The 24,962-nt window shown below is 46.7% G+C and overlaps 1 protein-coding gene across 24 annotated transcripts in view; it reads left to right on the top strand.

The window, feature by feature from the left end:
- LOC118362360 (CUGBP Elav-like family member 4) overlaps positions 1-24,962 on the top strand; it is a 195,113-nt gene that overhangs the window by 118,618 nt on the left and 51,533 nt on the right. For 19 of the 24 annotated variants that reach the window (XR_008081614.1, XM_052481143.1, XM_052481160.1 and 16 more), the window contains exons 3-4: positions 5,639-5,687; positions 20,074-20,202. Coding sequence is in view for 23 of the 24 variants with exons in the window: in XM_052481143.1 (XP_052337103.1) it covers positions 5,639-5,687; positions 20,074-20,202 (178 nt within the window). In the remaining variant the exon portion in view is untranslated. The remainder of the gene's footprint in view (positions 1-5,638; positions 5,688-20,073; positions 20,203-24,962) is intronic. The other 5 variants (XM_052481148.1, XM_052481176.1, XM_052481188.1 and 2 more) reach the window with 1 other exon arrangement.

Genomic DNA, 24,962 nt, shown 5'->3' on the forward strand with positions numbered 1-24,962 from the left:
TGTGTGTGTGTGTGTGTGTGTGTGTGTGTGTGTGTGTGTGTGTGTGTGTGTGTGTGTGTGTGTGTGTGTGTGTGTGTGTGTGTGTGTGTGTGTGTGTGTGTGTGTGTGTGTGTGTGTGCGTGTGTGCGTGTGTGCGTGTGAGCGCGTGTGAGCGTGTGTGTGCATGAGAGAGGGAGAAGAGAGAGACAGAGAAAAACAGGATTGTAGGAGTGAACAGCATGGTTGGGCAAGTTTGTGTGTGTGTGTATGAGAGAGGGAGAAGAGAGAGACAGAGAAAAACAGGATTGTAGGAGTGAACAGCATGGTTGGGCAAGTTTGTGTGTGTGTGTATGAGAGAGGGAGAAGAGAGAGACAGAGAAAAACAGGATTGTAGGAGTGAACAGCATGGTTGGGCAAGTATATGTGTGTGTGTGTGTATGAGAGAGAGAGGATACTGTAGGAGTCTATATGTTCAACTGTATGTGACATACTGTAGAATAAGACAAATTAGTGTTTTCCTTGTGAAATTGTGAACAGCTATTGACTACTGTTTTGGCTAAGATGTGGTTGGGGTTGGTTGGTCTGAAGTTAGGGTATGGCCTTGTTCTGGAAAGTTTAATAAAAGTGGGACATGGTATGAAAACAAAATATCTATGACCTCTCCAGGCAAACCTGGAGAGAAAGAGAAAGAGTCATGGAGGAGAAAGACAGAAAGGAATGCCAATTCACTGGATATCAGCCCAGTTCAGAGTAGACCAACAGGCCGCCTGCTTGCTGCCCTCTTCTGCCTGGTTGCCTAGCAACCCCTAGTGTACTCCTCTGTGAGGCCGGCCCACTAATGACTGCTGTTGCCGCAGCAGCTCAGAGGCTACTAATGGTTCCCGTCTTCAGAGCTGTGGAGCCTCATGACCAATCGCTGCTGTCTAGGGCCAGGAGACTGGCTGATCACCGGGCAGGGACCCCAAGACCTCAACCCACCTTAACTCTCCCGAACACTACCACTCTGTCCTCTAACTCTCCCTAACACCACCACTCCATCCGCTAACTCTCCCTAACACCACCACTCCATCCTCTAACTCTCCCTAACACCACTACTCCATCCTCTAACTCTCCCTAACACCACTACTCCATCCTCTAACTCTCCCTAACACCATCACTCCATCCTCTAACTCTCCCTAACACCACCACTCCATCCTCTAACTCTCCCTAACACCACCACTCCATCCTCTAACTCTCCCTAACACCGCCACTCCATCCTCTAACTCTCCCTAACACCACCACTCCCTCCTCTAACTCTCCCTAACACCACCACTCTGTCCTCCACCTCTCCCTAACACCACCACTCCATCATCTAACTCTCCCTAACACCACTACTCCATCATCTAACTTCCCTAACACCACCACTCCATCCTACACCTTTCCCTAACACCACCACTCCATCCTCTAACTCTCCCTAACACCACCACTCCATCCTCCTCCTCTCCCAAACACCACCACGCCATCATCTAATTCTCCCTAACACCACCACTCCATCCTCTAACTCTTCTGAACACCACCACTCCATCCTCTAACTCTCCCTAACACCACTACTCCATCCTCTAACTCTCCCTAACACCACTACTCCATCCTCTAACTCTCCCTAACACCATCACTCCATCCTCTAACTCTCCCTAACACCACCACTCTATCCTCTAACTCTCCCTAACACCACCACTCCATCCTCTAACTCTCCCTAACACCACTACTCCATCCTCTAACTCTCCCTAACACCACCACTCCATCCTCTAACTCTCCCTAACACCACCACTCCATCCTCTAACTCTCCCTAACACCACCACTCCATCCTCCCTAACACCAACTCCATCTTCTAACTCTCCCTAACACCACCCTCCATCTCTCTAACTTTCCCTAACACCACCACTCCATCTTCTAACTCTCCCTAACACCACCACTCCATCTTCTAACTCTCCCTAACACCACTACTCCATCCTCTAACTCCCCCTAACACCACCACTCAATCCTCTAACTCTCCCGAACACACCACTCCCTCCTCTAACTCTCCCTAACACCACCCCTCCATCCTCCACCTCTCCCTAACACCACCACTCCATCATCTAACTCTCCCTAACACCACTACTCCATCATCTAACTTCCCTAACACCACTACTCCATCCTCTAACTCTCCCTAACACCAACACTCCATCCTCTAACTCTCCCTAACACCACTACTCATCCTCTAACTCTCCCTAACACCCCCACTCCATCCTCCACCTCTCCCTAACACCACCACTCCATCCTCCACCTCTCCCTAACAACACCACTCCATCCTATAACTCTCCCTAACACCACCACTCCATCATCTAACTCTCCCTAACACCACCACGCCACCATCTAATTCTCCCTAACACCACCACTCCATCCTCTAACTCTCCCTAACACCACTACTCCATCCTCTAACTCTTCTGAAAACCACCACTCCATCCTCTAACTCTCCCTAACACCACCACTCCATCCTCTAACTCTCCCTAACACCACCACTCCATCATCTAACTCTCCCTAACACCACTACTCCATCATCTAACTCTCCCTAACACCACTACTCATCCTCTAACTCTCCCTAACACCACCACTCCATCCTCCACCTCTCCCTAACACCACCACTCCATCCTCCACCTCTCCCTAACACCACCACGCCATCATCTAATTCTCCCTAACACCACCACTCCATCCTCTAACTCTCCCTAACACCACCACTCCATCCTCTAACTCTCCCTAACACCACCACTCCATCCTCTAACTCTCCCTAACACCACTACTCCATCATCTAACTTCCCTAACACCACTACTCCATCCTCTAACTCTCCCTAACACCAACACTCCATCCTCTAACTCTCCCTAACACCACTACTCATCCTCTAACTCTCCCTAACACCCCCACTCCATCCTCCACCTCTCCCTAACACCACCACTCCATCCTCCACCTCTCCCTAACAACACCACTCCATCCTATAACTCTCCCTAACACCACCACTCCATCATCTAACTCTCCCTAACACCACCACGCCACCATCTAATTCTCCCTAACACCACCACTCCATCCTCTAACTCTCCCTAACACCACTACTCCATCCTCTAACTCTTCTGAAAACCACCACTCCATCCTCTAACTCTCCCTAACACCACCACTCCATCCTCTAACTCTCCCTAACACCACCACTCCATCATCTAACTCTCCCTAACACCACTACTCCATCATCTAACTCTCCCTAACACCACTACTCATCCTCTAACTCTCCCTAACACCACCACTCCATCCTCCACCTCTCCCTAACACCACCACTCCATCCTCCACCTCTCCCTAACACCACCACGCCATCATCTAATTCTCCCTAACACCACCACTCCATCCTCTAACTCTCCCTAACACCACCACTCCATCCTCTAACTCTCCCTAACACCACCACTCCATCCTCTAACTCTCCCTAACACCACCACTCCATCCTCTAACTCTCCCTAACACCATCACTCCATCCTCTAACTCTCCCTAACACCACCTCTCCATCCTCTAACTCTCCCTAACACCACCACTCCATCCTCTAACTCTCCCTAACACCACCACTCCATCCTCTAACTCTCCCTAACACCACCACTCCATCCTCTAACTCTCCCTAACACCACCACTCCATCCTCTAACTCTCCCTAACACCACCACTCTATCCTCTAACTCTCCCGAACACCACTACTCTATCCTCTAACTCTTCTGAACACCACCACTCCATCCTCTAACTCTCCCTAACACCACTACTCCATCCTCTAACTCTCCCTAACACCACTACTCCATCCATCCAAGAGTGTTGCAGGTTCTCCACCACCCTCCTCCTTCACTCCAAACAAACCAGCGGAGAAAACGAAAGGCTTCTAGACACAACATCTGGAACTCCCCAAGTCTCCCATCTGCCCGCCACAGCCCCCAGTCACTTTATCTTAAACCCTCCAGGCTCTAACCACAACTTGTCATCTGTGCTCCCATTCAGACAATGCCCAGTTCCACCACTCACAGTACAGTATCCCTCAAACAGAACTATACTGAATGGTTTATATGGGATATGCATGGGATCCAGTGACAACTCATCTGTTGCTCTCATGAGTTAGTGTTCTCATAGTCATAGTGTTGCAGCCGGCCGTGGGATAAGACAACAATAGATCCGTGTTATCTCCAACTCATGGCCTGTAAGTGTTGACATTAGCGTGTCTGTGTGAAGGTTGTGTGGGTGTGGGCTGTGCAGCGTTACGCTTTGGTCCAGCGCCACAGTGTATTCTGGTGTATTCTGGTGTATATACATGTGGAACTAGGAGTTTGACGATAGATGCATACATCCCTCCACGTCGTTTAGTCTCTTGGCTATATTTGACTCATGACGTCTGGGCTCATGTCAACTGCTGTCTAGTGTACCACGGCCTTAAGCCTTTCAGTCATAGTGAACCTGACTGATGGGAGTGGGCAGCCCTGCACTGTGCTGCTCAGTGACAAACACACTGGTCCTGTCCTCATGCCCTATGTAGAAGAGACAGACCCAGTGCCCAGGGTCTACTGCAGTCTCCAGGAGACACAGCCAATACACCACTCATGGAACGCTGCCCTCACTAAGCACAGAGCCTCTCTACACTGACCTTTACCCCCACACTATTCATCCAGGGGAATAGGAAGATATTTGTCTTGTTTTATACAGTCAAAGGCTTTGAAGCTTCTTTTATTTTTACATGTCATACTCCTGAGAGAGATGGAACTGTGTTCAGGGGGCAAAGAGAGCCATGGGAGTTTTTATTCACAGCAGGGGTTTTAAAAGCCCTTCTAATGTTGGGCTTGGCGCTGCTAAGCTTTTTCCTCTCTGGACTGTATCTTCAGAGGTTGTTTATTGATTTGAACTTCTAACCTTTTTACAGTACTTTGTGTTTCTTGGACGTGTTTTTGTGTGTGGCTTTAACAGCCAGTGTGTCTGGGGTGGGCTTGGCTGACCAGAGCAGAGCAGCAGCATACTGGTCACGACGCTTGGATCTGGTCCTGAGGGGAGGGGTGGTGGTGGTAGTGGTTGGGGAGGTAGGAAGTGTAGAGCAGGGCAGGGCAGGGCAAGTCATAGAAAGGTAAGGGTTGAAAAGAGAGAGGGAATGAGGAGAGGGAGGGACAGAGGGAGAGAGGGAGAGAGGATGTGTATAGAGCTGGGCAGGGCATGGCTGTAAGGGACAGAGGGAAGTAGGGAGGAGACAGGAAGCTCAGGGCAGCCAGAGAAGACCTCTCTCTGTGTGGTGATAGTGGATGATGTAATGGCATTAATCTCCTCATGCCATCTGACAACCAGTGTGACGCTGTCATTGAAAAGTGCTAATTCTGCTGAACTGTGAGGGGGAACCAGGCATCTCCGGAGGCCAAGGCCCTGGATTAATTAGGCATGCTGGCATCAAAGCTCACACATTCTCCTCTTCTTTACTAGAACAGAACAGAGCAAAGCACTGTTTGTGTTGTTTATCTGATGCTCCAGTGAGTCAGGACAAGAACTACAGGCCCATGAACACCACTCTGTCCCCTTTCCTCCTGGTAGTGGTTGTAGTGGATGTCCCCAGGTGGCCACACTAACCCAGGTGTTTTCTCCTCTCTCTGCAGATGAACCGGCCCATCCAGGTGAAGCCAGCCGACAGCGAAGGACGAGGAGGTAATTAACCTTCTCCTGGTTGTCCTTTCCCTCTTTTCACCCCTACTCCCTTCTTCCCTCCCTCCCTTCACCCCTTCACCCCTCTCTCCACCCCTCCACTCCTCCACTCCTACTCCCTCCTTCCCTCCCTCCCTTCACCCCTTCACCCCTCTCTCCACCCCTCCACTCCTCCACCCCTACTCCCTCCTTCCCTCCCTTCACCCCTTCACCCCTCTCTCCACCCCTCCACTCCTCCACTCCTACTCCCTCCTTCCCTCCCTCCCTTCACCATTCCCTCCACCCCTCCACACCTCTACCCCTCCCCTCCTCCACCCCCCACTCCCTCCTTCCCTCCCCTCCACTACCCCTCCACTCCTCTACCCCTCCCCTCCTCCACTCCTCTACCCCTCCCCTCCTCCACTCCTCTACCCCCTCCCCTCCTCCCTCCTACTCCCTCCCTCCTTCCCTCCCTCCCTTCACCACTCCCTCCACCCCTCCACTCCTCTACCCTCCCCTCCTCCACTCCTCTACCCCTCCCCTCCTCCACTCCTCTACCCCTCCCCTCCTCCACTCCTACTCCCTCCTTCCTTCCCTCCCTCCCTTCACCACTCCCTCCACCCCTCCACTCCTCTACCCCTCCCCTCTTCCACTCCTCTACCCCTCCCCTCCTCCACTCCTCTACCCCTCCACCCCTCCACTCCTCCGCACACCTTAATATTCTGCTCTCAGTAGGGACACACTGGGAGTTTGCAGAGTAGCCGTTAATATAGGTCACTCGCCTCTATTGACTTCCCATCTGTGCTGGCCGGACCAACAGAGAGGGGCTGTGTCAGGTTCACTGTCACTCTGAGAGGTTCAAAGTCGAGTGAGGAGCGGGAGGAGTAGAGGATGGGTGGGGACCTATTCCTCCTCACTGTGCTCAGAGTGACAGCTCAGCCTGGTTACAGATAAGAGCAACTGGGAGTTAAACCCCCCTTCCATGCACCTCCATATCCCCCCCCCTCCTCCTCACCCCCACACAGCCACACTTCAGAGGTCCTGAATAGGCTTTACCAGTCAACACCAGGACAGTCATACCCATCCACTTTGTACTGCCAGGTCAATCGTACAACTCAGATTTGTTATTTTCACAACATATACAATGGACAGAGGAGAGAGTGTAGTTAGTAGTCAGACATGTTTATAAATGAGCCGTGATTTTGGGTTTAGGTCTTTAACACCAAATCACAAAACAGAATGAAGGTTTTTACACAGAGCTGAAGAGCCACCCGCCAGCTTGGCCCTAGCCAGAATGACAGTGTGATTGACTAGATCATTCCAAAGCCATTTGTAACATTATCGGGGTTAATGCAGATTAAGCCAGTTACAGATTTACATGTGGCATAATTACATCTAATTGACCCAGTGTGCGTCTACACTGTGAGGGTCAGATACATTATGTGTATCCCAGCCTTCTGAGTTACACCACAGCCAGCCAGGGTAAGATTAGACCCAGACTGAGCCAGTTTGATGATTTACGTGGTCAAGATGTGTGAATCAGCCGGCCCATTTCCCAGTTCCCTGACACACACTCGCTCTCCTATTTAGAACTTTAATTAACGACCATCTAAAAACAGGCAAAGTCTGACGGACAAGACCTGGGCGTGAGCCAATCGGCATATTCACAGAGATAAATTGGATCTCTGGTTTAAGGGAGGGAGGATGGATGGGCACCGATATCAATTACTACTCTATCTCTAGCCGGAGAGGAGAGGGGGAGAAAGAGGAAAAATACAGACCGAGTGAATGAAATACAGAGGGCGCTCTATGCCAGCCAGCCCAGTTCTGTTCTCTAGCTAGTCAGTCTGTCACAGGAACATTGTGTTGGGGACGACAGACAGAATATAGGACACGGCGTGGTGCTGAATGAAATGTGAGCATGACAACAGGCCAGGACCCAACAGAGATATCGAGCGTTAATAGCAACAGGAAGTCATCAGACAGGGCAGGCAGGTAAAGCGTAGCCTCAGCTGATAATGAAATTAGATTTACTATGAAGGCCTCGACTTCATAGTAGACAGCCCTGGGTAGGAAAGGGATTCATCTCTCCCTCTGTGTGTGTGTGTGTGTGTGTGTGTGTGTGTGTGTGTGTGTGTGTGTGTGTGTGTGTGTGTGTGTGTGTGTGTGTGTGTGTGTGTGTGTGTGTGTGTGTGTGTGTGTGTGTGTGTGTGTGTGTGTGTGTGTGTTCACGTGCGTGTGCATGCATGTGTGTCTCAGTCAGAGCAGATAGAGGGAGGCCAGCCCAACCAGGTAGACAGTATTCCCACCAGGGTATAGCTGCAGATTGGTTAGTAGTGGGACGTGCGCTTGCGCCGAGACTTCTGCCTCCATGGAATGGAGACATTTATCACATACAAGACATCAGCAATTATCTGTCATGAGGAGTCGCAAAGGTGTCTCGGTTACGTGCTTCTGCAGGCATTACGGCCCATTAGTGGGTTTAGAGACGCTCGTACACCCCCCTGCCTCCCTCTCCCTCCTTCCTGCCTCCCCATCCACCAGAGAGCTGTCCTCTCTCCAGGGATAGAGATGTGTCAGGAGCGCTAGTAAAAGTTTGGCACAGGAACTGACTGTGGGACCAGACAACACATAATCCTGCATATCTATTGGCCCATTGTGGATAGGAAAACAAATTCTCTGGGCCATCTATTAGAATGACTCATGGGTTATTTATTTCTCCTTTGCATTATCAAATAGAATAGGAGGATGGGATGTGAGGAGGCTTTTCAAACTTTAAATCTATTGTCACGTTGCTGCTCTGAGTCAACCAGCACTCCTCTCCAAGTCCATCTTTATCTCGTGTTACAACCCAGCCTTTATTTTCAACTTGATCAAGTCATGATTTCAATTGGGAGATATGGCGAGACAATTGAAGCAGGGTGCCTCTGCTCTTCTGCTATGTGGACAGTGCTTGAATAGAAAGGGTCTCATATCTCTACTTTAAACCCAAGTAATTTGCCTCAATCCAAACGGGGCTGGGGAAGTGGATGGAGAAGGGAGGGATAGAGCTAGTGATAGAGAGGGGAGGGATAGAGATAGTGATAGAGAGAGAGAGGGATAGAGCTAGTGATAGAGAGAGGAGGAATAGAGCAAGTAATAGAGAAGGGAGGGATAGAGCTAGTGATAGAGAAAGAGAGGGATAGAGCTAGTGATAGAGAGGGGAGGGATAGAGCTAGTGATAGAGAAGGGAGGGATAGAGCTAGTGATAGAGAGGGGAGGGATAGAGCTAGTGATAGAGAGGGGAGGGATAGAGCTAGTGATAGAGAGAGAGAAGGATAGAGCTAGTGATAGAGAGGGGAGGGATAGAGCTAGTGATAGAGAGAGAGAGGGATAGAGCTAGTGATAGAGAGGGGAGGGATAGAGCTAGTGATAGAGAGGGGAGGGATAGAGCTAGTGATAGAGAGGGGAGGGATAGAGCTAGTGATAGAGAAGGGAGGGATAGAGCTAGTGATAGAGAGGGGAGGGATAGAGCTAGTGATAGAGAGAGAGGGATAGAGCTAGTGATAGAGAGAGAGAGAGGGATAGAGCTAGTGATAGAGAAGGGAGGGATAGAGCTAGTGATAGAGAGGGGAGGGATAGAGCTAGTGATAGAGAGGGGAGGGATAGAGCTAGTGATAGAGAGAGAGAGGGATAGAGCTAGTGATAGAGAAGGGAGGGATAGAGCTAGTGATAGAGAGGGGAGGGATAGAGCTAGTGATAGAGAAGGGAGGGATAGAGCTAGTGATAGAGAGGGGAGGGATAGAGCTAGTGATAGACAGGGGAGGGATAGAGCTAGTGATAGAGAGAGAGAGGGATAGAGCTATTGATAGAGAAGGGAGGGATAGAGCTAGTGATAGAGAGGGGAAGGATAGAGCTAGTGATAGAGAAGGGAGGGATAGAGCTAGTGATAGAGAGGGGAGGGATAGAGCTAGTGATAGACAGGGGAGGGATAGAGCTAGTGATAGAGAGGGGAGGGATAGAGCTAGTGATAGAGAGGGGAGGGATAGAGCTAGTGATAGAGAGGGGAGGGATAGAGCTAGTGATAGAGAGAGAGAGGGATAGAGCTAGTGATAGAGAGGGGAGGGATAGAGCTAGTGATAGAGAGGGAGGGATAGAGCTAGTGATAGAGAGAGGGATAGAGCTAGTGATAGAGAGGGGAGGGATAGAGCTAGTGATAGAGAGAGAGAAGGATAGAGCTAGTGATAGAGAGGGGAGGGATAGAGCTAGTGATAGAGAGAGAGAGAGGGATAGAGCTAGTGATAGAGAGGGGAGGGATAGAGCTAGTGATAGAGAGGGGAGGGATAGAGCTAGTGATAGAGAGGGGAGGGATAGAGCTAGTGATAGAGAAGGGAGGGATAGAGCTAGTGATAGAGAGGGGAGGGATAGAGCTAATGATAGAGAGGGGAGGGATAGAGCTAGTGATAGAGAGGGGAGGGATAGAGCTAGTGATAGAGAGGGGAGGGATAGAGCTAGTGATAGAGAGAGAGAGGGATAGAGCTAGTGATAGAGAGAGAGAGGGATAGAGCTAGTGATAGAGAGAGAGAGGGATAGAGGTAGTGATAGAGAGAGAGAGGGATAGAGCTAGTGATAGAGAGAGGGCTCCACAGCAAGGCCCAGATAGAAAAGGGAGGGAGATGGAGAGCTGGGGTCTGCAGGATGAGAAGCTAACGGAGGGTGATGGGTTAGCTGAGCGAATCTCAGCACTAAATCATTTGGGAAGCACCCCTTCCTTATCTCCTCCTCTCCATCGAGGAATCTCTTCTCCCTGACCTTGTCTGCTGCTGTGTTTGAAGAAAAGATGAAGCCATGTTATCTATGATTGGAGATGGCCATTATCTAAACACAATCTGCAGGCTGCAGGTCCCACTCCTCCTGTAGCCATCCAGCCATGGCCACCGTAGTAGAATGGAGAGGCCATGCTGATGAGGACAAGGATGGTGGATCAGTATCAAGCGCCCTCTCTCCCTCCCTTTATTAACTAGGAGAAGACATTATGCCTCCCTCCTATTCTCTCATTACGCTTCTCTAACACACACTCACTTCCATCTGCATTTACTTTTTAGTCCAATCTCCATGCTCTCTCTACAGCAGTGTTTCCCAGCTCCAGTCCTCCAGTACCCCGAACAGGACACATTTTTGTTGTAGTCCCGGACAAACTCACCTGATTTGACTCATTGAGGGCTTTATGATTAATTGACAAGTGAAATCAAGTGCGGTTGTCTGAAGCTACAACAGAAATGTGTCTGTTGGGGGTACTGGAGGACTGGAGCTGGGAAACACTGCTCTACAGTGTACAGTGCATTGCAAAAGTATTCACCCCCTTTGGCATTTTTCCTATTTTGTTGTATTGTAATGTAAATATATTTTTATTTGGATTTCATGTAATGGACATACACAAAATAGTCCAAGTTGGTGAAGTGAAATTATTATTATTATTTTTTTTTAAATATATAAATAATAAAGAAGGGAAAAGTGGTGTGTGAATATGTATTCACCCCCTTTGCTATGAAGCCCCTAAACAAGATCTGGTGCAACCAATTACCTTCAGAAGTCACATAGTTAGTTAGATTGCACACGGGTGGACTTTATTTACGTGTCACATGATCTGTCACATGATCTCAGAAAATATACACCTGTTCTGAAATGTCCCAGAGTCTGCAACACCACTAAGCAAGGGGAACCACCAAGCAAGAGACACCATGAAGACCAAGCAGCTCTCCAAACAGGTCAGCGACAAAGTTGTGGAGAAGTACAGATCAGGGTTGGGTTATAAATTTTACAACTTTGAACATCCCACGGAGCACCATTACATTTTTAAAAAATGTGAAAGAATGTGACACCACAACAAACCTGCCAAGAGAGGGCCGCCCACCAAAACTCATGGACCAGGCAAGGAGGGCATTATTCAGAGAGACCAAAGATAACCCTGAAGGAGCTGCAAAGCTCCACAGTGGAAATTGGAGTATCTGTCCATACGACCACTTTAAGCCGTACACTCCACAGAGCTGGGCTTTATGGAAGAGTGGACAGAAGAAAAAAAATTGCTTCAAGAAAAAAAATAAGCAAACATGTTTGGTGTTCGCCAAAGGGCATGTGGGAGACTCTACAAACATATGGAAGAAGGTACTCTGGTCAGATGAGACTAAAATTGAGCTTTTTGGCCATCAAGGAAAACGCTATGTCTGGTTCAAACCCAAACACCTCTCATCACCCTGAGAACACCACAGTGAAGCATAGTGGTGGCAGCATCATGTGGTGGGGATGTTTTTCATCGGCAGGGACTGGGAAACTGGTCAGAATTTAAGGAATGATGGATGGTGGTAAATACAGGGAAATTATTGAGGGAAACCTGTTTCAGTCTTCCAGAGATTTGAGACTGGGACAGAGGTTCACCTTCCAGCAGGACAATGATCCTAAGCATACTGCTAAAGCAACACTTGAGTGGTTTAAGGGGGAAAATGTAAATGTCTTGGAATGGCTTAGTCAAAGCCCAGACCTCAATCCAATTGAGAATCTGCGGTATGACTTAAAGATTGCTGTACACCAGGAGGAACCCATCAAACTTGAAGGAGCTGGAGCAGTTTTTCCTTGAAGAATGGGCAAATATCCCAGTGGCTCTACAAAGTATTGACTTTGGGGAAGTGAATAGTTATGCAAGGTTTCTGGTTTTTTTTTGTCTTATTTCTTTTTTTTTCAAAATAATAAATATTTTCAATCATCAAAGTGGTAGGCATGTTGTGTAAACAAATTATATAAACCCTCCCAAAAAATACATTTTAATTCCAGGTTGTAAGGCAACAAAATAGGAAAAATGCCAACGGGGGTGAATACTTTCGCAAGCCACTGTATGTTCATCTTTTGTAATAGAAGAAACACACCAGACCGACGGATGGCTAAAAGACAGCTAAAAGTCTCATTCTTATAGATGGCCCAGATAATTAGTTTTCCTATCCACAATGGGCCAATAGATCTGCAGGATTATGCACCATCTGGTCCCACAATGGTGGGACTCTAATGTTACATATTCAGGCAGACACAGACCTAATGGTGGGACTCTAATGCTACATTATCAGGCAGACACAGAGCTAATGGTGGGTCTCTAATGCTACATTATCAGGCAGACACATACAAAATGGTGGGAAAATTTTGCATTAGAGTCCCACCATTCTGAATGCTTTCTTCCTGATAATGTAGAATTAGAGTCCTACCATTCTGTATCTGTCTACCTGATCATGTAGAATTAGAGTCCTACCATTCTGTATCTGTCTACCTGATCATGTAGAATTAGAGTCCTACCATTCTGTATCTGTCTACCTGATCATGTAGAATTAGAGTCCTACCATTCTGTATCTGTCTACCTGATCATGTAGAATTAGAGTCCTACCATTCTGTATCTGTCTACCTGATCATGTAGAATTAGAGTCCTACCATTCTGTATCTGTCTACCTGATCATGTAGAATTAGAGTCCTACCATTCTGTATCTGTCTACCTGATCATGTAGAATTAGAGTCCTACCATTCTGTATCTGTCTACCTGATCATGTAGAATTAGAGTCCTACCATTCTGTATCTGTCTACCTGATCATGTAGAATTTGAATCCCACCATTCTGTATGTGTCTACCTGATAATGTAGCATTAGAGTCCCAACATTATGTATGCATCTTCCTGATAATGTAACATTATAGTTATTCCATTCTGTATTTTTCTACCTGATAATGTAGCATTCGAGTCTCTGTGTATCTTTACATAGATGCAGTTTGACTAGAGCGTGTATCAAGGTTCGTAGTTTCTGTCTGGGTTATACTCGACCCTACGGCATCCTGAGGAGCTATCCTTTTTTTTTGTGTTCGTCCTTGCCTGGGCGCTTCCTCTTCTCAGCGTGTGTCACTGAAGGATGACCCCAGTCTGGGAGGTGAGAGATTGACAGGACCTCAAGCTCTTGTGCAGTGTGCTGTCATGCCCCACCCAGCAGATAGGGAAGAGTGAGGGCTGATGTGTGGCTGTTGCAGCAGGCTGCCAGGCCACTGGGGAGGGGCTGTCTGGAGGCACCTCAACACCCACTGAGGACCGTGCTCCACTTTACATGCAAATGAAGCCAAAAGATTTCTCTCCGCCTCTGGACACGAAACATGCAAAACTTTGAAAAGTCAGAAAGAGCCCGGCAGGGCGGCACACACCCAGTTTTTCAGATGTGCAGGGAACACAGTGTAGTAGCTCAAGGTTGGCTGGGCATTAAATTACATTGCTTTGTTACAGCGCCTGTATGACAGGGCCATGCCATGAGAAAACATACACCCAAATTGTATAAGAAAAAATAAATGGAGTTTAAATATTTGGAAAGAAATTGGAACAGGCAATTTCACCACATTTCTTCCGTTGTTCTGTGATCGTTTTTGAAAGTTGCAACGAAAGGCCCTCCTTGTGCTTCTGAGTAAATGAAAGTGAAATTCCTTGCAATACGAGTTATGCATTTACAAGCAGGGGGCCTGGATCCTGTCGTCACTCCTCCTGCCTAGTGGTTAGTGCATTGGGCCAGTAACTGTAAGGTTGCTGGAACGGATCCCTGAACTGACAAGGTAAAAATAATTTGTTCTGCCCCTGAACGAGGAAGTTAACCCACTCTTCCCAGGGAGGCTGTCATTGTAAATGTAAATAAGAATTTGTTCTTAACTGACTTGCCTAGTTAAATAAAGGTTTAAGAAATGAAATGTAAAAAATGGCTGATACGGTGACAATTTGAATATTCCTTCCCTTCTGATGATTATATTTACTGCCTCACTATGTTGAATAATCTTCTGGCATTTATCAGAATAGGCCTATCAGTTAAGAGACTATGGGTCAGTCAGATGTATCTTCATCAGCACTACAGCAGGCCAGACTGAATCTGGGGAGGGAGCTGGAGATGGAGCTGGGTGTGGAGCTGGGGACTTTATATAGAGCTGGGGTATGGGGCTGAGGAGCAGGGCTGGAGCTGGGTGTGGAGCTGGGGACTTTATATAGAACTGGGGTATAGGGCTGAGGAGCAGGGCTGGAACTGGGGACTTTATATAGAACTGGGGTATAGGGCTGAGGAGCAGGGCTGGAACTGGGGACTTTATATAGAGCTGGGGTATAGGGCTGAGGAGCAGGGCTGGAGCTGGGGACTTTATATAGAACTGGGGTATAGGGCTGGACCGGAAGCTAAAGATGAAGCTGGAGCTGGAGCTGGAGCTGGGGTTGCAGTAGACCAGCAGGGCTACAGTACTGGGGGCTGTATATAGGGCTGGGTCTGAGGAATGTGGCTGAGGAGTAGGGCTGGAGTTAGGCTATAGAGTGGGGTCTGATCCCACCATGGCAGAGCCTTGCAGGCAGCAGCCGTGTGCCATGCAGCGTCAGGTCCAATAATGAGCCATCAGCACCATAACCCATCTGATGTGTTGCCTGAAACATTACTGTGTGCTTGAAATGAACCCAGAGGCCTAGCAGGAAGCTTTTATCGTTTGGTGCAGCTGTCCATGCTTTCAGAGCACAGCACACACACGGTCAGGGTGAGCAGCACGCTTTACGTGATATGGCAATGAGGCATTCAAAAAACATGTCAACCACTAACACTTCAGTCGAGCATGAGACTAATTGTTTCTAGGGCGGCATTTATTTGCAACCAGAAGGAAAAACTTTAGCTAAGTAGGTTTCTCAACAGCTCATTCCCCACCCTGTGTGTGTGTGAGAGAGAGAGAGAGAGAGAGAGAGAGAGAGAGAGAGAGAGAGAGAGAGAGAGAGAGAGAGAGAGAGAGAGAGAGAGAGAGAGAATACCAAGCCAGACACACTGCACCCTACAACAAAAGTAGCACTTTAATCCAGAGAGAGAAGCATCAATCTTGACAGCATATGGCATCTGTGCAAAATCCATTAATTTTTAATACACCGGGCGCTGAAATGAAAAGGCTTCCTGAGACAAGCGATTGTCAGATGTCAGTTGTGTTTTGATAACTTTGATCTTCTCTTCTATTTGCATTCCTAAAATGGGGCCGTCCACATGCCATCTCAGACTGGACATGCCATCTCAGACTGTCACAGCCCTATATCCCACACAATTACTCCTACCTTCAGTCAAGCAATGAACAGCTGCGGAGAGAGAGACGAGTGGAGGATAGTGTGTGTGTGTGTGTGTGTGTGTGTGTGTGTGTGTGTGTGTGTGTGTGTGTGTGTGTGTGTGTGTGTGTGTGTGTGTGTGTGTGTGTGTGTGTGTGTGTGTGTGTGTGTGTGTGTGTGTGTGTGTGTGTGTGTGTGTGTGTGTGTGATGTTTGTGTGCGTGTGTGCGTGCGTGCAGTCAGTTGGACACTGTAGCACACAAACCTAGCTATCCATCTCTCTCCCTCTCTCTTTCTCTGTTTCTCATGCAGACACTCATGTTTAATGTTACGCAGTGGGGAGGAAGGACCATGTCGATTACATGGGTGGCTAGGGAGTGGAGCCTCATTCACTGTACAGATCACCTGTTATAGCAGGGCTCCTGTTCTATCAGGGCTCATTTATAGACAGGGGTAAAGATATTATATTATTCTGTGATAGATAAGTATGTAGGAGAGGGGTCAGGCAGACAGTCGGGTCAAGTATCCATGTCAGTTAAATCCTAAGTGTTCTGCATAGTGAAGCATTCACTTGAGTCTGGATGTAAATGCAGGATTGTACTTTAACTGTATACTCATTGATTTTCCCCCTCCACACACACTTTTATGAAGAACTCTCTCAGTCTGTTCTGGAGGCTAGACATCTCGTTATGCAGAGTAGTGAGCATCGCTGGTTATTTATTCATAATCATAAATGCACTTTAAAAGCCTCCGAGTGGCCATAAGAGTAGAGGAACCTTGCAGATCCAATAACGCGCTGCTTTGGAGACAGGTGGAAAATGGACAAATTAATAGCGATTCATACTCTGGCCAGGGTGTGCGGTGCGGTGGGCCTTCCGGCTTGGCGAGAGGAGAGGAGAAGAGTGCTTAGGTCAGGCAATGAAAAGATATCGGCTCCAAATTCAATCTTCTCACTCCGGCCGTTCCTCCCTCCCAGAGGAGGGCTCAGAAGAGCTCTCACTCTCCTGTAACGCTTTTGCCGGGTGTCATTTATTTCTTCCGTCTGCATGTTTGAAAAGTTCATTACCTCACTCATGGCTAGTTAATTAGCTTTGTAAAGCTATCATTAGACCTCGTCAGGCCCCGGTTGGAAATTAGTCTTTGTCCCAAAACATTAAGATGCCACAGGAGGCCTGTAAAAGTGCACTTCTACCATTAAGGCCTGATAGTGACACACCAATGAAACGTCTGATGACCGAGAGAGAGAGAGAGAGAGAGAGAGAGAGAGAGAGAGAGAGAGAGAGAGAGAGAGAGAGAGAGAGAGAGAGAGAGAGAGAGAGAGAGAGAGAGAGAGAGAGAGAGAGAGAGAGAGAGAGAGAGAGAGAGAGAGAGAGAGAGAGAGAGAGAGAGAGAGAGAGAGAGAGAGAGAGAGAGAGAGAGAGAGAGAGAGAGAGAGAGAGAGAGAGAGACAATCCAAATGGAGTCAGGTGTGTTCTGGGAGCCACTCAAGTCTCACCTTTTGTCTCATCTCTGAAGCTCTGACTCATTCCAGACAAACACCTGTCCTGAACTGCTCTGTGAGCTGAAAGCTGTGAATGCATCCCAGCTGAGACCCATATCCTGTCCTCTCCTGGTTTATTTTTTGGTCAGCTCTTTTTTTTCTTCTTTCATTTAAATAAATACTTTATTTAACTAGGCAAATCAGTTAAGAACAAATTCTTATTTACAATGACGGCCTACCAAAAGGCAAAAGGCCTCCTGCGGGGATGGGGGCTGGGATTAAAAATAAAATAAATTAAATATAGGACAAAACACACATGACTACAAGAGAGACAACACAACACTACATAAAGAGAGACCTAAGACAACAACATAGCATGGCAGCACCACATGACAACACAGCATGGTAGCAACACAACATGACAACGACATGGTAGCACCACAAAACAGAGTACAAACATTAAAAGGCACAGACAAAGGTAGAGACAACAATACATTACGCAAAGCAGCCACAACTGTCAGTAAGTGTGTCCATGATTGAGTCTTTGAATGAAGAGATGGAGACAAAATGGTCCAGTTTGAGTGTTTGTTGCAGCTCGTTCCAGTCGCGAGCTGCAGCAAGCTGAAAAGACGGGCAACCCAGGGGTGTGTGTGCTTTGGGGACCTTTAACAGAATGTGACTGACAGAACGGGTGTTGTATGTGGAGGATGAGGGCTGCAGTAGATATTTCTAAATAAGCATCAACCAGTGGGTCTTGCGACGGGTATACAGAGATGACCAGTTTACAGAGGAGTATAGAGTGCAGTGATGTGTCCTATAAGTAGCATTGGTGGCACATCTGATGACCGAATGGTAAAGAACATCTAGCCGCTCGAGAGCACCCTTACCTGCCGATCTATAAATTAAGTCTCCGTAATCTTGCATGGGTAGGATGGTCATCTGAATCAGGGTTAGTTTGGCAGCTGGGGTGAAAGAGGAGCGATTACGATAGAGGAAACCAAGTCTAGATTTAACTTTAGCCTGCAGCTTTGATATGTGCTGAGAGAAGGACAGTGCACCGTCTATCCATACTCCCAAGTACTTGTATGAGGTGATTACCTCAAGCTCTAAACCCTCAGAGGTAGTAATCACACCTGTGGGGGGAGGGACATTCTTCTTACCAAACCACATGACCTTTGTTTTGGAGGTGTTCGGAATAAGGTTAAGGGCAGAGAAAGCTTGTTGGACACTAAGAAGGCTTTGTTGTAACACAAAACCCAGGGAGGGGCCAGCTGACTATAAGACTGTATCATCTGTGTATATCATCTAGTCCCCATGACCACACACTGTGTACCTTGTTCTCCTCTGGCCTATCAGGCCAAGGACCAATAGAGGAGCTTTAATGAGTAGAGAGATGGCTGCTGGGTGTGTGACGTGTGAGGCGTGACTGCTGTAGATGAATGTGTAGGAGCAGGAGAATGTATGAGGCCAGTTATTATATCATGTAGGAGTGAGAGGCTGGGGCCATGGTCATGACGTTTGAAGTTTGAGGCTGGGTCCATGCGAGGCGGGGTCTGTGTGAGGCTGGGCCAGTGTATCAATCAAATTATTGGTCACATACACATGGTTAGCAGATGTTATTGCGAGTGTAGCGAAACGCTTGTGCTTCTAGTTCCGACAGTGCGGCAATATCTAACATGTAATCGAACAATTCCGCAACAACTACCTAGTACACACGACCTAATACACTCCCTGTATGGCTGGGTCAGTGGGAGGCTGGGTCCATGTGAGGAGTGATCAGATGAGTGTGATCGTGACTAGCAACAGGGCTTCCACTTTAAGATGAAGCTCTGACACCGCCATCCATAGTAAGAGCTGCAAGCCGTCGGGCACGCCGGCAGGGCAGGCTGATTATGCATGTGCTCATTTGTGTGTTGAAGCGGGAAGCAGCCAGGCACGTGTCTCATTTGAACTTTACAGGAATGTAACAGGATCTGAGGTTCCCCTAGCTTTATTTTTAGACCAACTGTGTCTAATGGTACCTGGCAGGTACAGGAGATGTCACATCTGTCCAGGGCCAGGTGATGCTCTCGCCCCTCGCCTTCCCCCCACCGCTCCCTCCCCAACGCGGTCAAATGACTCACGCTGAAGATCAACAGAGTCATTTCCAATAAACTCGTCTTCCTCTCCCTGCCACGTTCCATCAGTTCTGGGGATGGGTTCTTGCTAGTAGTCATTCCATTCCACAACACAGTCGAATAGGAAATGCATAATGTAGAAGAAGTTAAAGAAGATGAATGTTCTGTCTAATGCCAGGGGAGATTAATTAGAAAAATCCTCCCTTCTGACTGGCCGGATCTGGAGGTATAGAAGCCATACATCGTAGTCACAGCGCCCCCGTCTGGCCAGCGGGACTAGCCGTGTCAAAGCAGGCTAGGGAGGGGAGGGTATAGGTCAACACAGGATACAGCTGTACAACACACAACCCAGGGAACACTATACACTGTATACTATATACACTACTATGCTATACTGGAGCTCTTATCTTCATGTATTACTGCTGCTTGACAGTAACAGCACTCCAAACAACATCTGTATCAAACATCACCCAGACACTGCAGGCAGCTCTATCTACTAGAATAGCTCAGTGGAGACAGGATTATGTCTTCCTCCCAGGGAAACCACACAACAACAACAACAACAACAGCAACAGAACACCAGTGTGCCTGATGACGACGGGGAGTGTTTTGAGTTTCCTGCTGAGGTGATCCTCACGGTGCCATCAGCTGTAGCATTTGTTTGTGTTCTCTCTCCTTCTTTCTTTCCCTCCTCTCCTCCTCTCCCCCGGTTTCCCTCCAGAAGACAGGAAGCTGTTTGTGGGGATGCTTGGGAAGCAGCAGAGCGAGGAGGACGTCCGGCGGCTCTTTGAGACCTTCGGCCAGATCGAGGAGTGCACCGTCCTGAGAGGGCCTGATGGGGCCAGTAAGGGTCAGCGTCTGCCCACACACCTCACTTCCTCTTTGCCTCTCTACTCTCTCTCTTCTTACCTGTCTCCTTCCCGCTGTCTCTTGCTCTCTACTCCCCTCTTTTTCTTCTCTCTCTCGCACTCTCTCTCCCTCTATTCCCCCTTTCTATCTCTACTCTCTCTCCTTCTCCTTCTCCTCCTCCCTCTCCCTCTCCCTGTATATTCCCTCACTTCACCTGTCCCCTTCCCACTCTCATCCACTCACGAGCTCACCCTCCTCTTCTCCCCTGGCCTTACCTTCCCCTTACCGTTCTGTATATCCTGTCCATTCCACTTCTTTCTCTCACCTTCTCCTTATACCTCCCCTACACATACAGCATCACACCTCCTTCCTCTCACCTATCTATCTTTTCTCTCCACACCTCTCTCTCTTCACTCCCTCCTTCTCCAGCTCTCCCTTTGTAGTCCCCATTCCTCACACCATTCACTTTCCCTAGACTCGTTCTGAACAAACACATTGCAAACACCTCCTCCTCTTCCCTCCAACTCCCTTCCTCCTCCTCTTCCTGTTATCAGAAAGGCGGTGGGGTGTAATTATGTTTGTTTCCCACATCCCTGTCATCCCTCCCTAGAGACGTTTGTCGACGATAATGTCCTACTGTAAATAAATCAGTCTTTCCCTGGCTTTTACCCCTGCCACTCACAACAAAAACAGTCGAGCAGTATTCACCAAAACACAACAACGGCACAGCCGCTATGAAGTCCATTGAATCATAACAAAGTGAAAGATGGCTATGGATGTTTGATTCAAGGTTTGTTCATACCCAGCAGTGTGTCTTCCTCCTATTGTTTGATGGGTCTGTCTCATAGACCACAAGCCATGTTATATCCTCTGATAAGCAACGAGCTTTGGGGTGCACTCTCTCTCTCTCTCCCCCACCTACCTACCTACCTACCTACCTACCTACCTACCTACCTACCTACCTACCTACCTACCTACCTCTCTCTCTCTCTCTCTCGCCTCCTATATTAAATAGCTGAATGTGTGAAATAGATGTGTGAGAAAGTGGGAGGTTTGATAATGTGCAGCTTCCAAGTACATTCAAGAGAAAGGCTGCCTATATTGAGCCATGTGACTATCGGTGTGTACATCTGCTCTGCTCTCTGTTGATCCGGGCTCTATTGTTCTGCGTTCCCCAAAGGCCTGCTCCCTACTCCCGCTCCCCGGGCCGCTCCCGCTGCCTGCCTGGCTCTGATTGACAGCCCACAAAATGAAATAAGCCCAGTGCTGTGTGCTCCTGCTGGGTCAGACGGGAACCAGGGAGCTCCCTCGTTCACTCGTTCTCTCTTTCACTCATTTGCCAGCCACTGAAGCGCCCCTCTCTTCTCTCGATACTACTGACTATACCCTTCTCATCACCAGTTTCACATCACCAGCTCTTTTCTTCATCTTGCTTTATGTCTCTCTCATTGTTGTGCTAAGATCTGTAGTTGTGTACCATAGGTGTTGTCTGTTACTTACAGACTGTCCCAGTTGTTTGGCCTCCAGGTGACTGAGAGAAGGGTTTGACTGACTGCTCCGACCAGAGCCAGTTGTGCAACAATCCCATGACATCGTTAAGGAGACGGTGACAGCAAATCATTTTGGCAACCACAGTACCACTAGACATGGTCCCATCAGTCAAATGAAACAGATCTTGAAATTGACAGTGCTCTCTATTCCATTATGGAGCCTTTGTCCCCTGTTGATGTAAATGTATGCCACTCGGAGGCTTTCAGCGTCTTTTCAACCCAATAAAAAGGCCAAGATGTTTGACATCCATCTCTGTATGGCAGCCCTGCTCAAAGTACTCTCAAAGTGAAACACTTGCTGCCAGAGTTGAATGGAGCGAGGAATTGTCAGGAATAACAGAGAGATGGTTTTTAGGTCTATAATTAAGTTGTGTTATAAATCCATTCTGCCTGATGGAATTCCTGCATACATATTATTTTCCTTGGGAATTCAAAAGGCAACACAGAACCTCCAGCGAGCTTGAAAGTAATGCAGTCTTTAAAAAAAATGGTTTTATTCTCAACCATCACATTCAAAAACCTTGACTGACTGTGCACTATAATTTATGAGTCTAGCTTCACTTCCAATTCTTTTGAGAACTTCATGCTCCGGGTCCTAAACCTATCCAGGCTTTTTTTCTAGGTCAGGGAAAGCAAGTCTACACACACATGCCGCTACGTTCGCTGCCTCAGTCAGTGGGGGGTGTTGAGAGCCCCACATGTTTAAATACATGTTGTTTGCCAATCGCAGTGATTCTCCAGTCTGAGCTGAGCCGGGACACCAGGGCTTAAACACTGCCAGGGCCAGCCTTGTTAGCTAGGTGGATGTTGGGGATGGAGGGAGATAACCAACAGTATACCATCTAGGACCTGGAAACGAAAGCTGGGCTCTTTGAGTTTCCAGAACAAACCCTCCCTTATTATTTCCACTACAAAGGTTAAACGTTTTTGTTCCCTCAAACAGAGGCGTACAATCAAACGTTCCCCCAGACGGCTGCTGCCTCCCTCCCTCGCTCCAGTTGGAGGAAAAAGGGACCTTTAGCTTCCAAAGCAGAGGGGAGTGCCAGAGAAGGGAGAGCAAGGGGGCCACGGTGAAATCAAAGCCCTTTGTGACTTGTCTACCAACCACTTTTTAGTCATGTCTCCTGCCTTTATATAGCATCTGGTCTGAACACATGCTAACTTACCCACGCAGCCGAGTTCCCATTTACGTTTAGAAAACGTTATATTACATTAGAATCACATTTTCACATGTCTACATACAACATTGATCATGTTGATGGAGCACAGATTGCCATGGTGACAGGGGGAAACTGTTTATATGCAGCCAGTGTATGTAACTCCATTCATGGCCACATTTGATTTGGTTGAGGAAATGATTCATTTGTCTACACAGGGATGCTGGATGGCTGTTTTAGAATGCCTAAGTGAATGGGCCAGTGTTTCTCTTGGGTGTAGCTATCAGCCATTGTAATTTAAATGAATCATCTGTGCCCTGCGGGGAATTGATGATGAATAAATGTATATAAACACTTCTAATTGGATTGTTGAAAGCTTTCTAAACGGGTATCAGCTGTTTTTTAAAAGCTTGAAAAATGCTGTCTGTCTTACACACTGGTGCTGCTCCGGTAAGAAAGGTCCATATAAAACCAGATGAGTTAATTACCTATGTAGTTAATTAGCTATCTAGTAACTAGACACGAGCTGTCTCCAGAATACAGTGATAAGAAGGAGTCTAAACTAGAAGAAATCGTTTTGCAAAATATGACTGGGATGAAGCCTGCAGTAAAATGCACCTATGGAATTTAAAGTGCTCAATATAGGCTAATTTAAATATACAGTACAACGCTTTTATACAGTACAACACTTTTATACAGTACAACACTTTTATACAGTACAACACTTTTAGACAGTATAACACTTTTATACAGTACAACACTTTTATACAGCACAACACTTTTATACAGTTCAACACTTTTATACAGTACAACACTTTTATACAGCACAACACTTTTATACAGTTCAACACTTTTATACAGTACAACACTTTTATACAGTACAACACTTAAACAGTACAACACTTTTATACAGTACAACGCTTTTATACAGTATGACACTTTTAAACAGTACAGCACTTAAACAGTACAACACTTTTATACAGTACAGCACTTTTATACAGTAAAACACTTTTATACAGTATAACACTTTTATACAGTGTAACGCTTTTATACAGTTCAACACTTTTATACAGTACAACACTTTTATACGGTACAACACTTTTATACAGTACAACACTTTTATACAGTACAAGTACAACACTTTTATACAGTACAACACTTTTATACAGTACAACACTTTTAAACAGTACAGCACTTAAACAGTACAACACTTTTAAACAGTACAACACTTTTATACAGTACAACACTTTTATACAGTACAACACTTTTATACAGTACAACACTTTTATACAGTACAACACTTTTAAACAGTACAGCACTTAAACAGTACAACACTTTTAAACAGTACAGCACTTAAACAGTACAACACTTTTATATAGTTCAACACTTTTATACAGTACAACACTTTTATACGGTACAACACTTTTATACAGTACAACACTTTTATACAGTACAACACTTTTATACAGTACAACACTTTTAAACAGTACAGCACTTAAACAGTACAACACTTTTATACAGTACAGCACTTTTATACAGTACAACACTTTTATACGGTACAACACTTTTATACAGTACAACACTTTTATACAGTACAACACTTTTATACAGTACAACACTTTTATACAGTACAACACTTTTAAACAGTACAGCACTTAAACAGTACAACACTTTTATACAGTACAGCACTTTTATACAGTACAACACTTTTATACAGTACAACACTTTTAAACAGTACAGCACTTAAACAGTACAACACTTTTATACAGTACAGCACTTTTATACAGTATAACACTTTTATACAGTATAACACTTTTATACAGTGTAACGCTTTTATACAGTTCAACACTTTTATACAGTACAACACTTTTATACGGTACAACACTTTTATACAGTACAACACTTTTATACAGTACAAGTACAACACTTTTATACAGTATAACACTTTTATACAGTAGAACACTTTTATACAGTAGAACACTTTTATACAGTACAACACTTAAACAGTACAACACTTTTATACAGTTCAACACTTTTCTACAGTTCAACACTTG

The sequence above is a fragment of the Oncorhynchus keta genome, chromosome 2 (genome assembly GCF_023373465.1).
Source record: "Oncorhynchus keta strain PuntledgeMale-10-30-2019 chromosome 2, Oket_V2, whole genome shotgun sequence".
In the NCBI taxonomy this organism is placed as follows: Eukaryota; Metazoa; Chordata; class Actinopteri; order Salmoniformes; family Salmonidae; genus Oncorhynchus; species Oncorhynchus keta.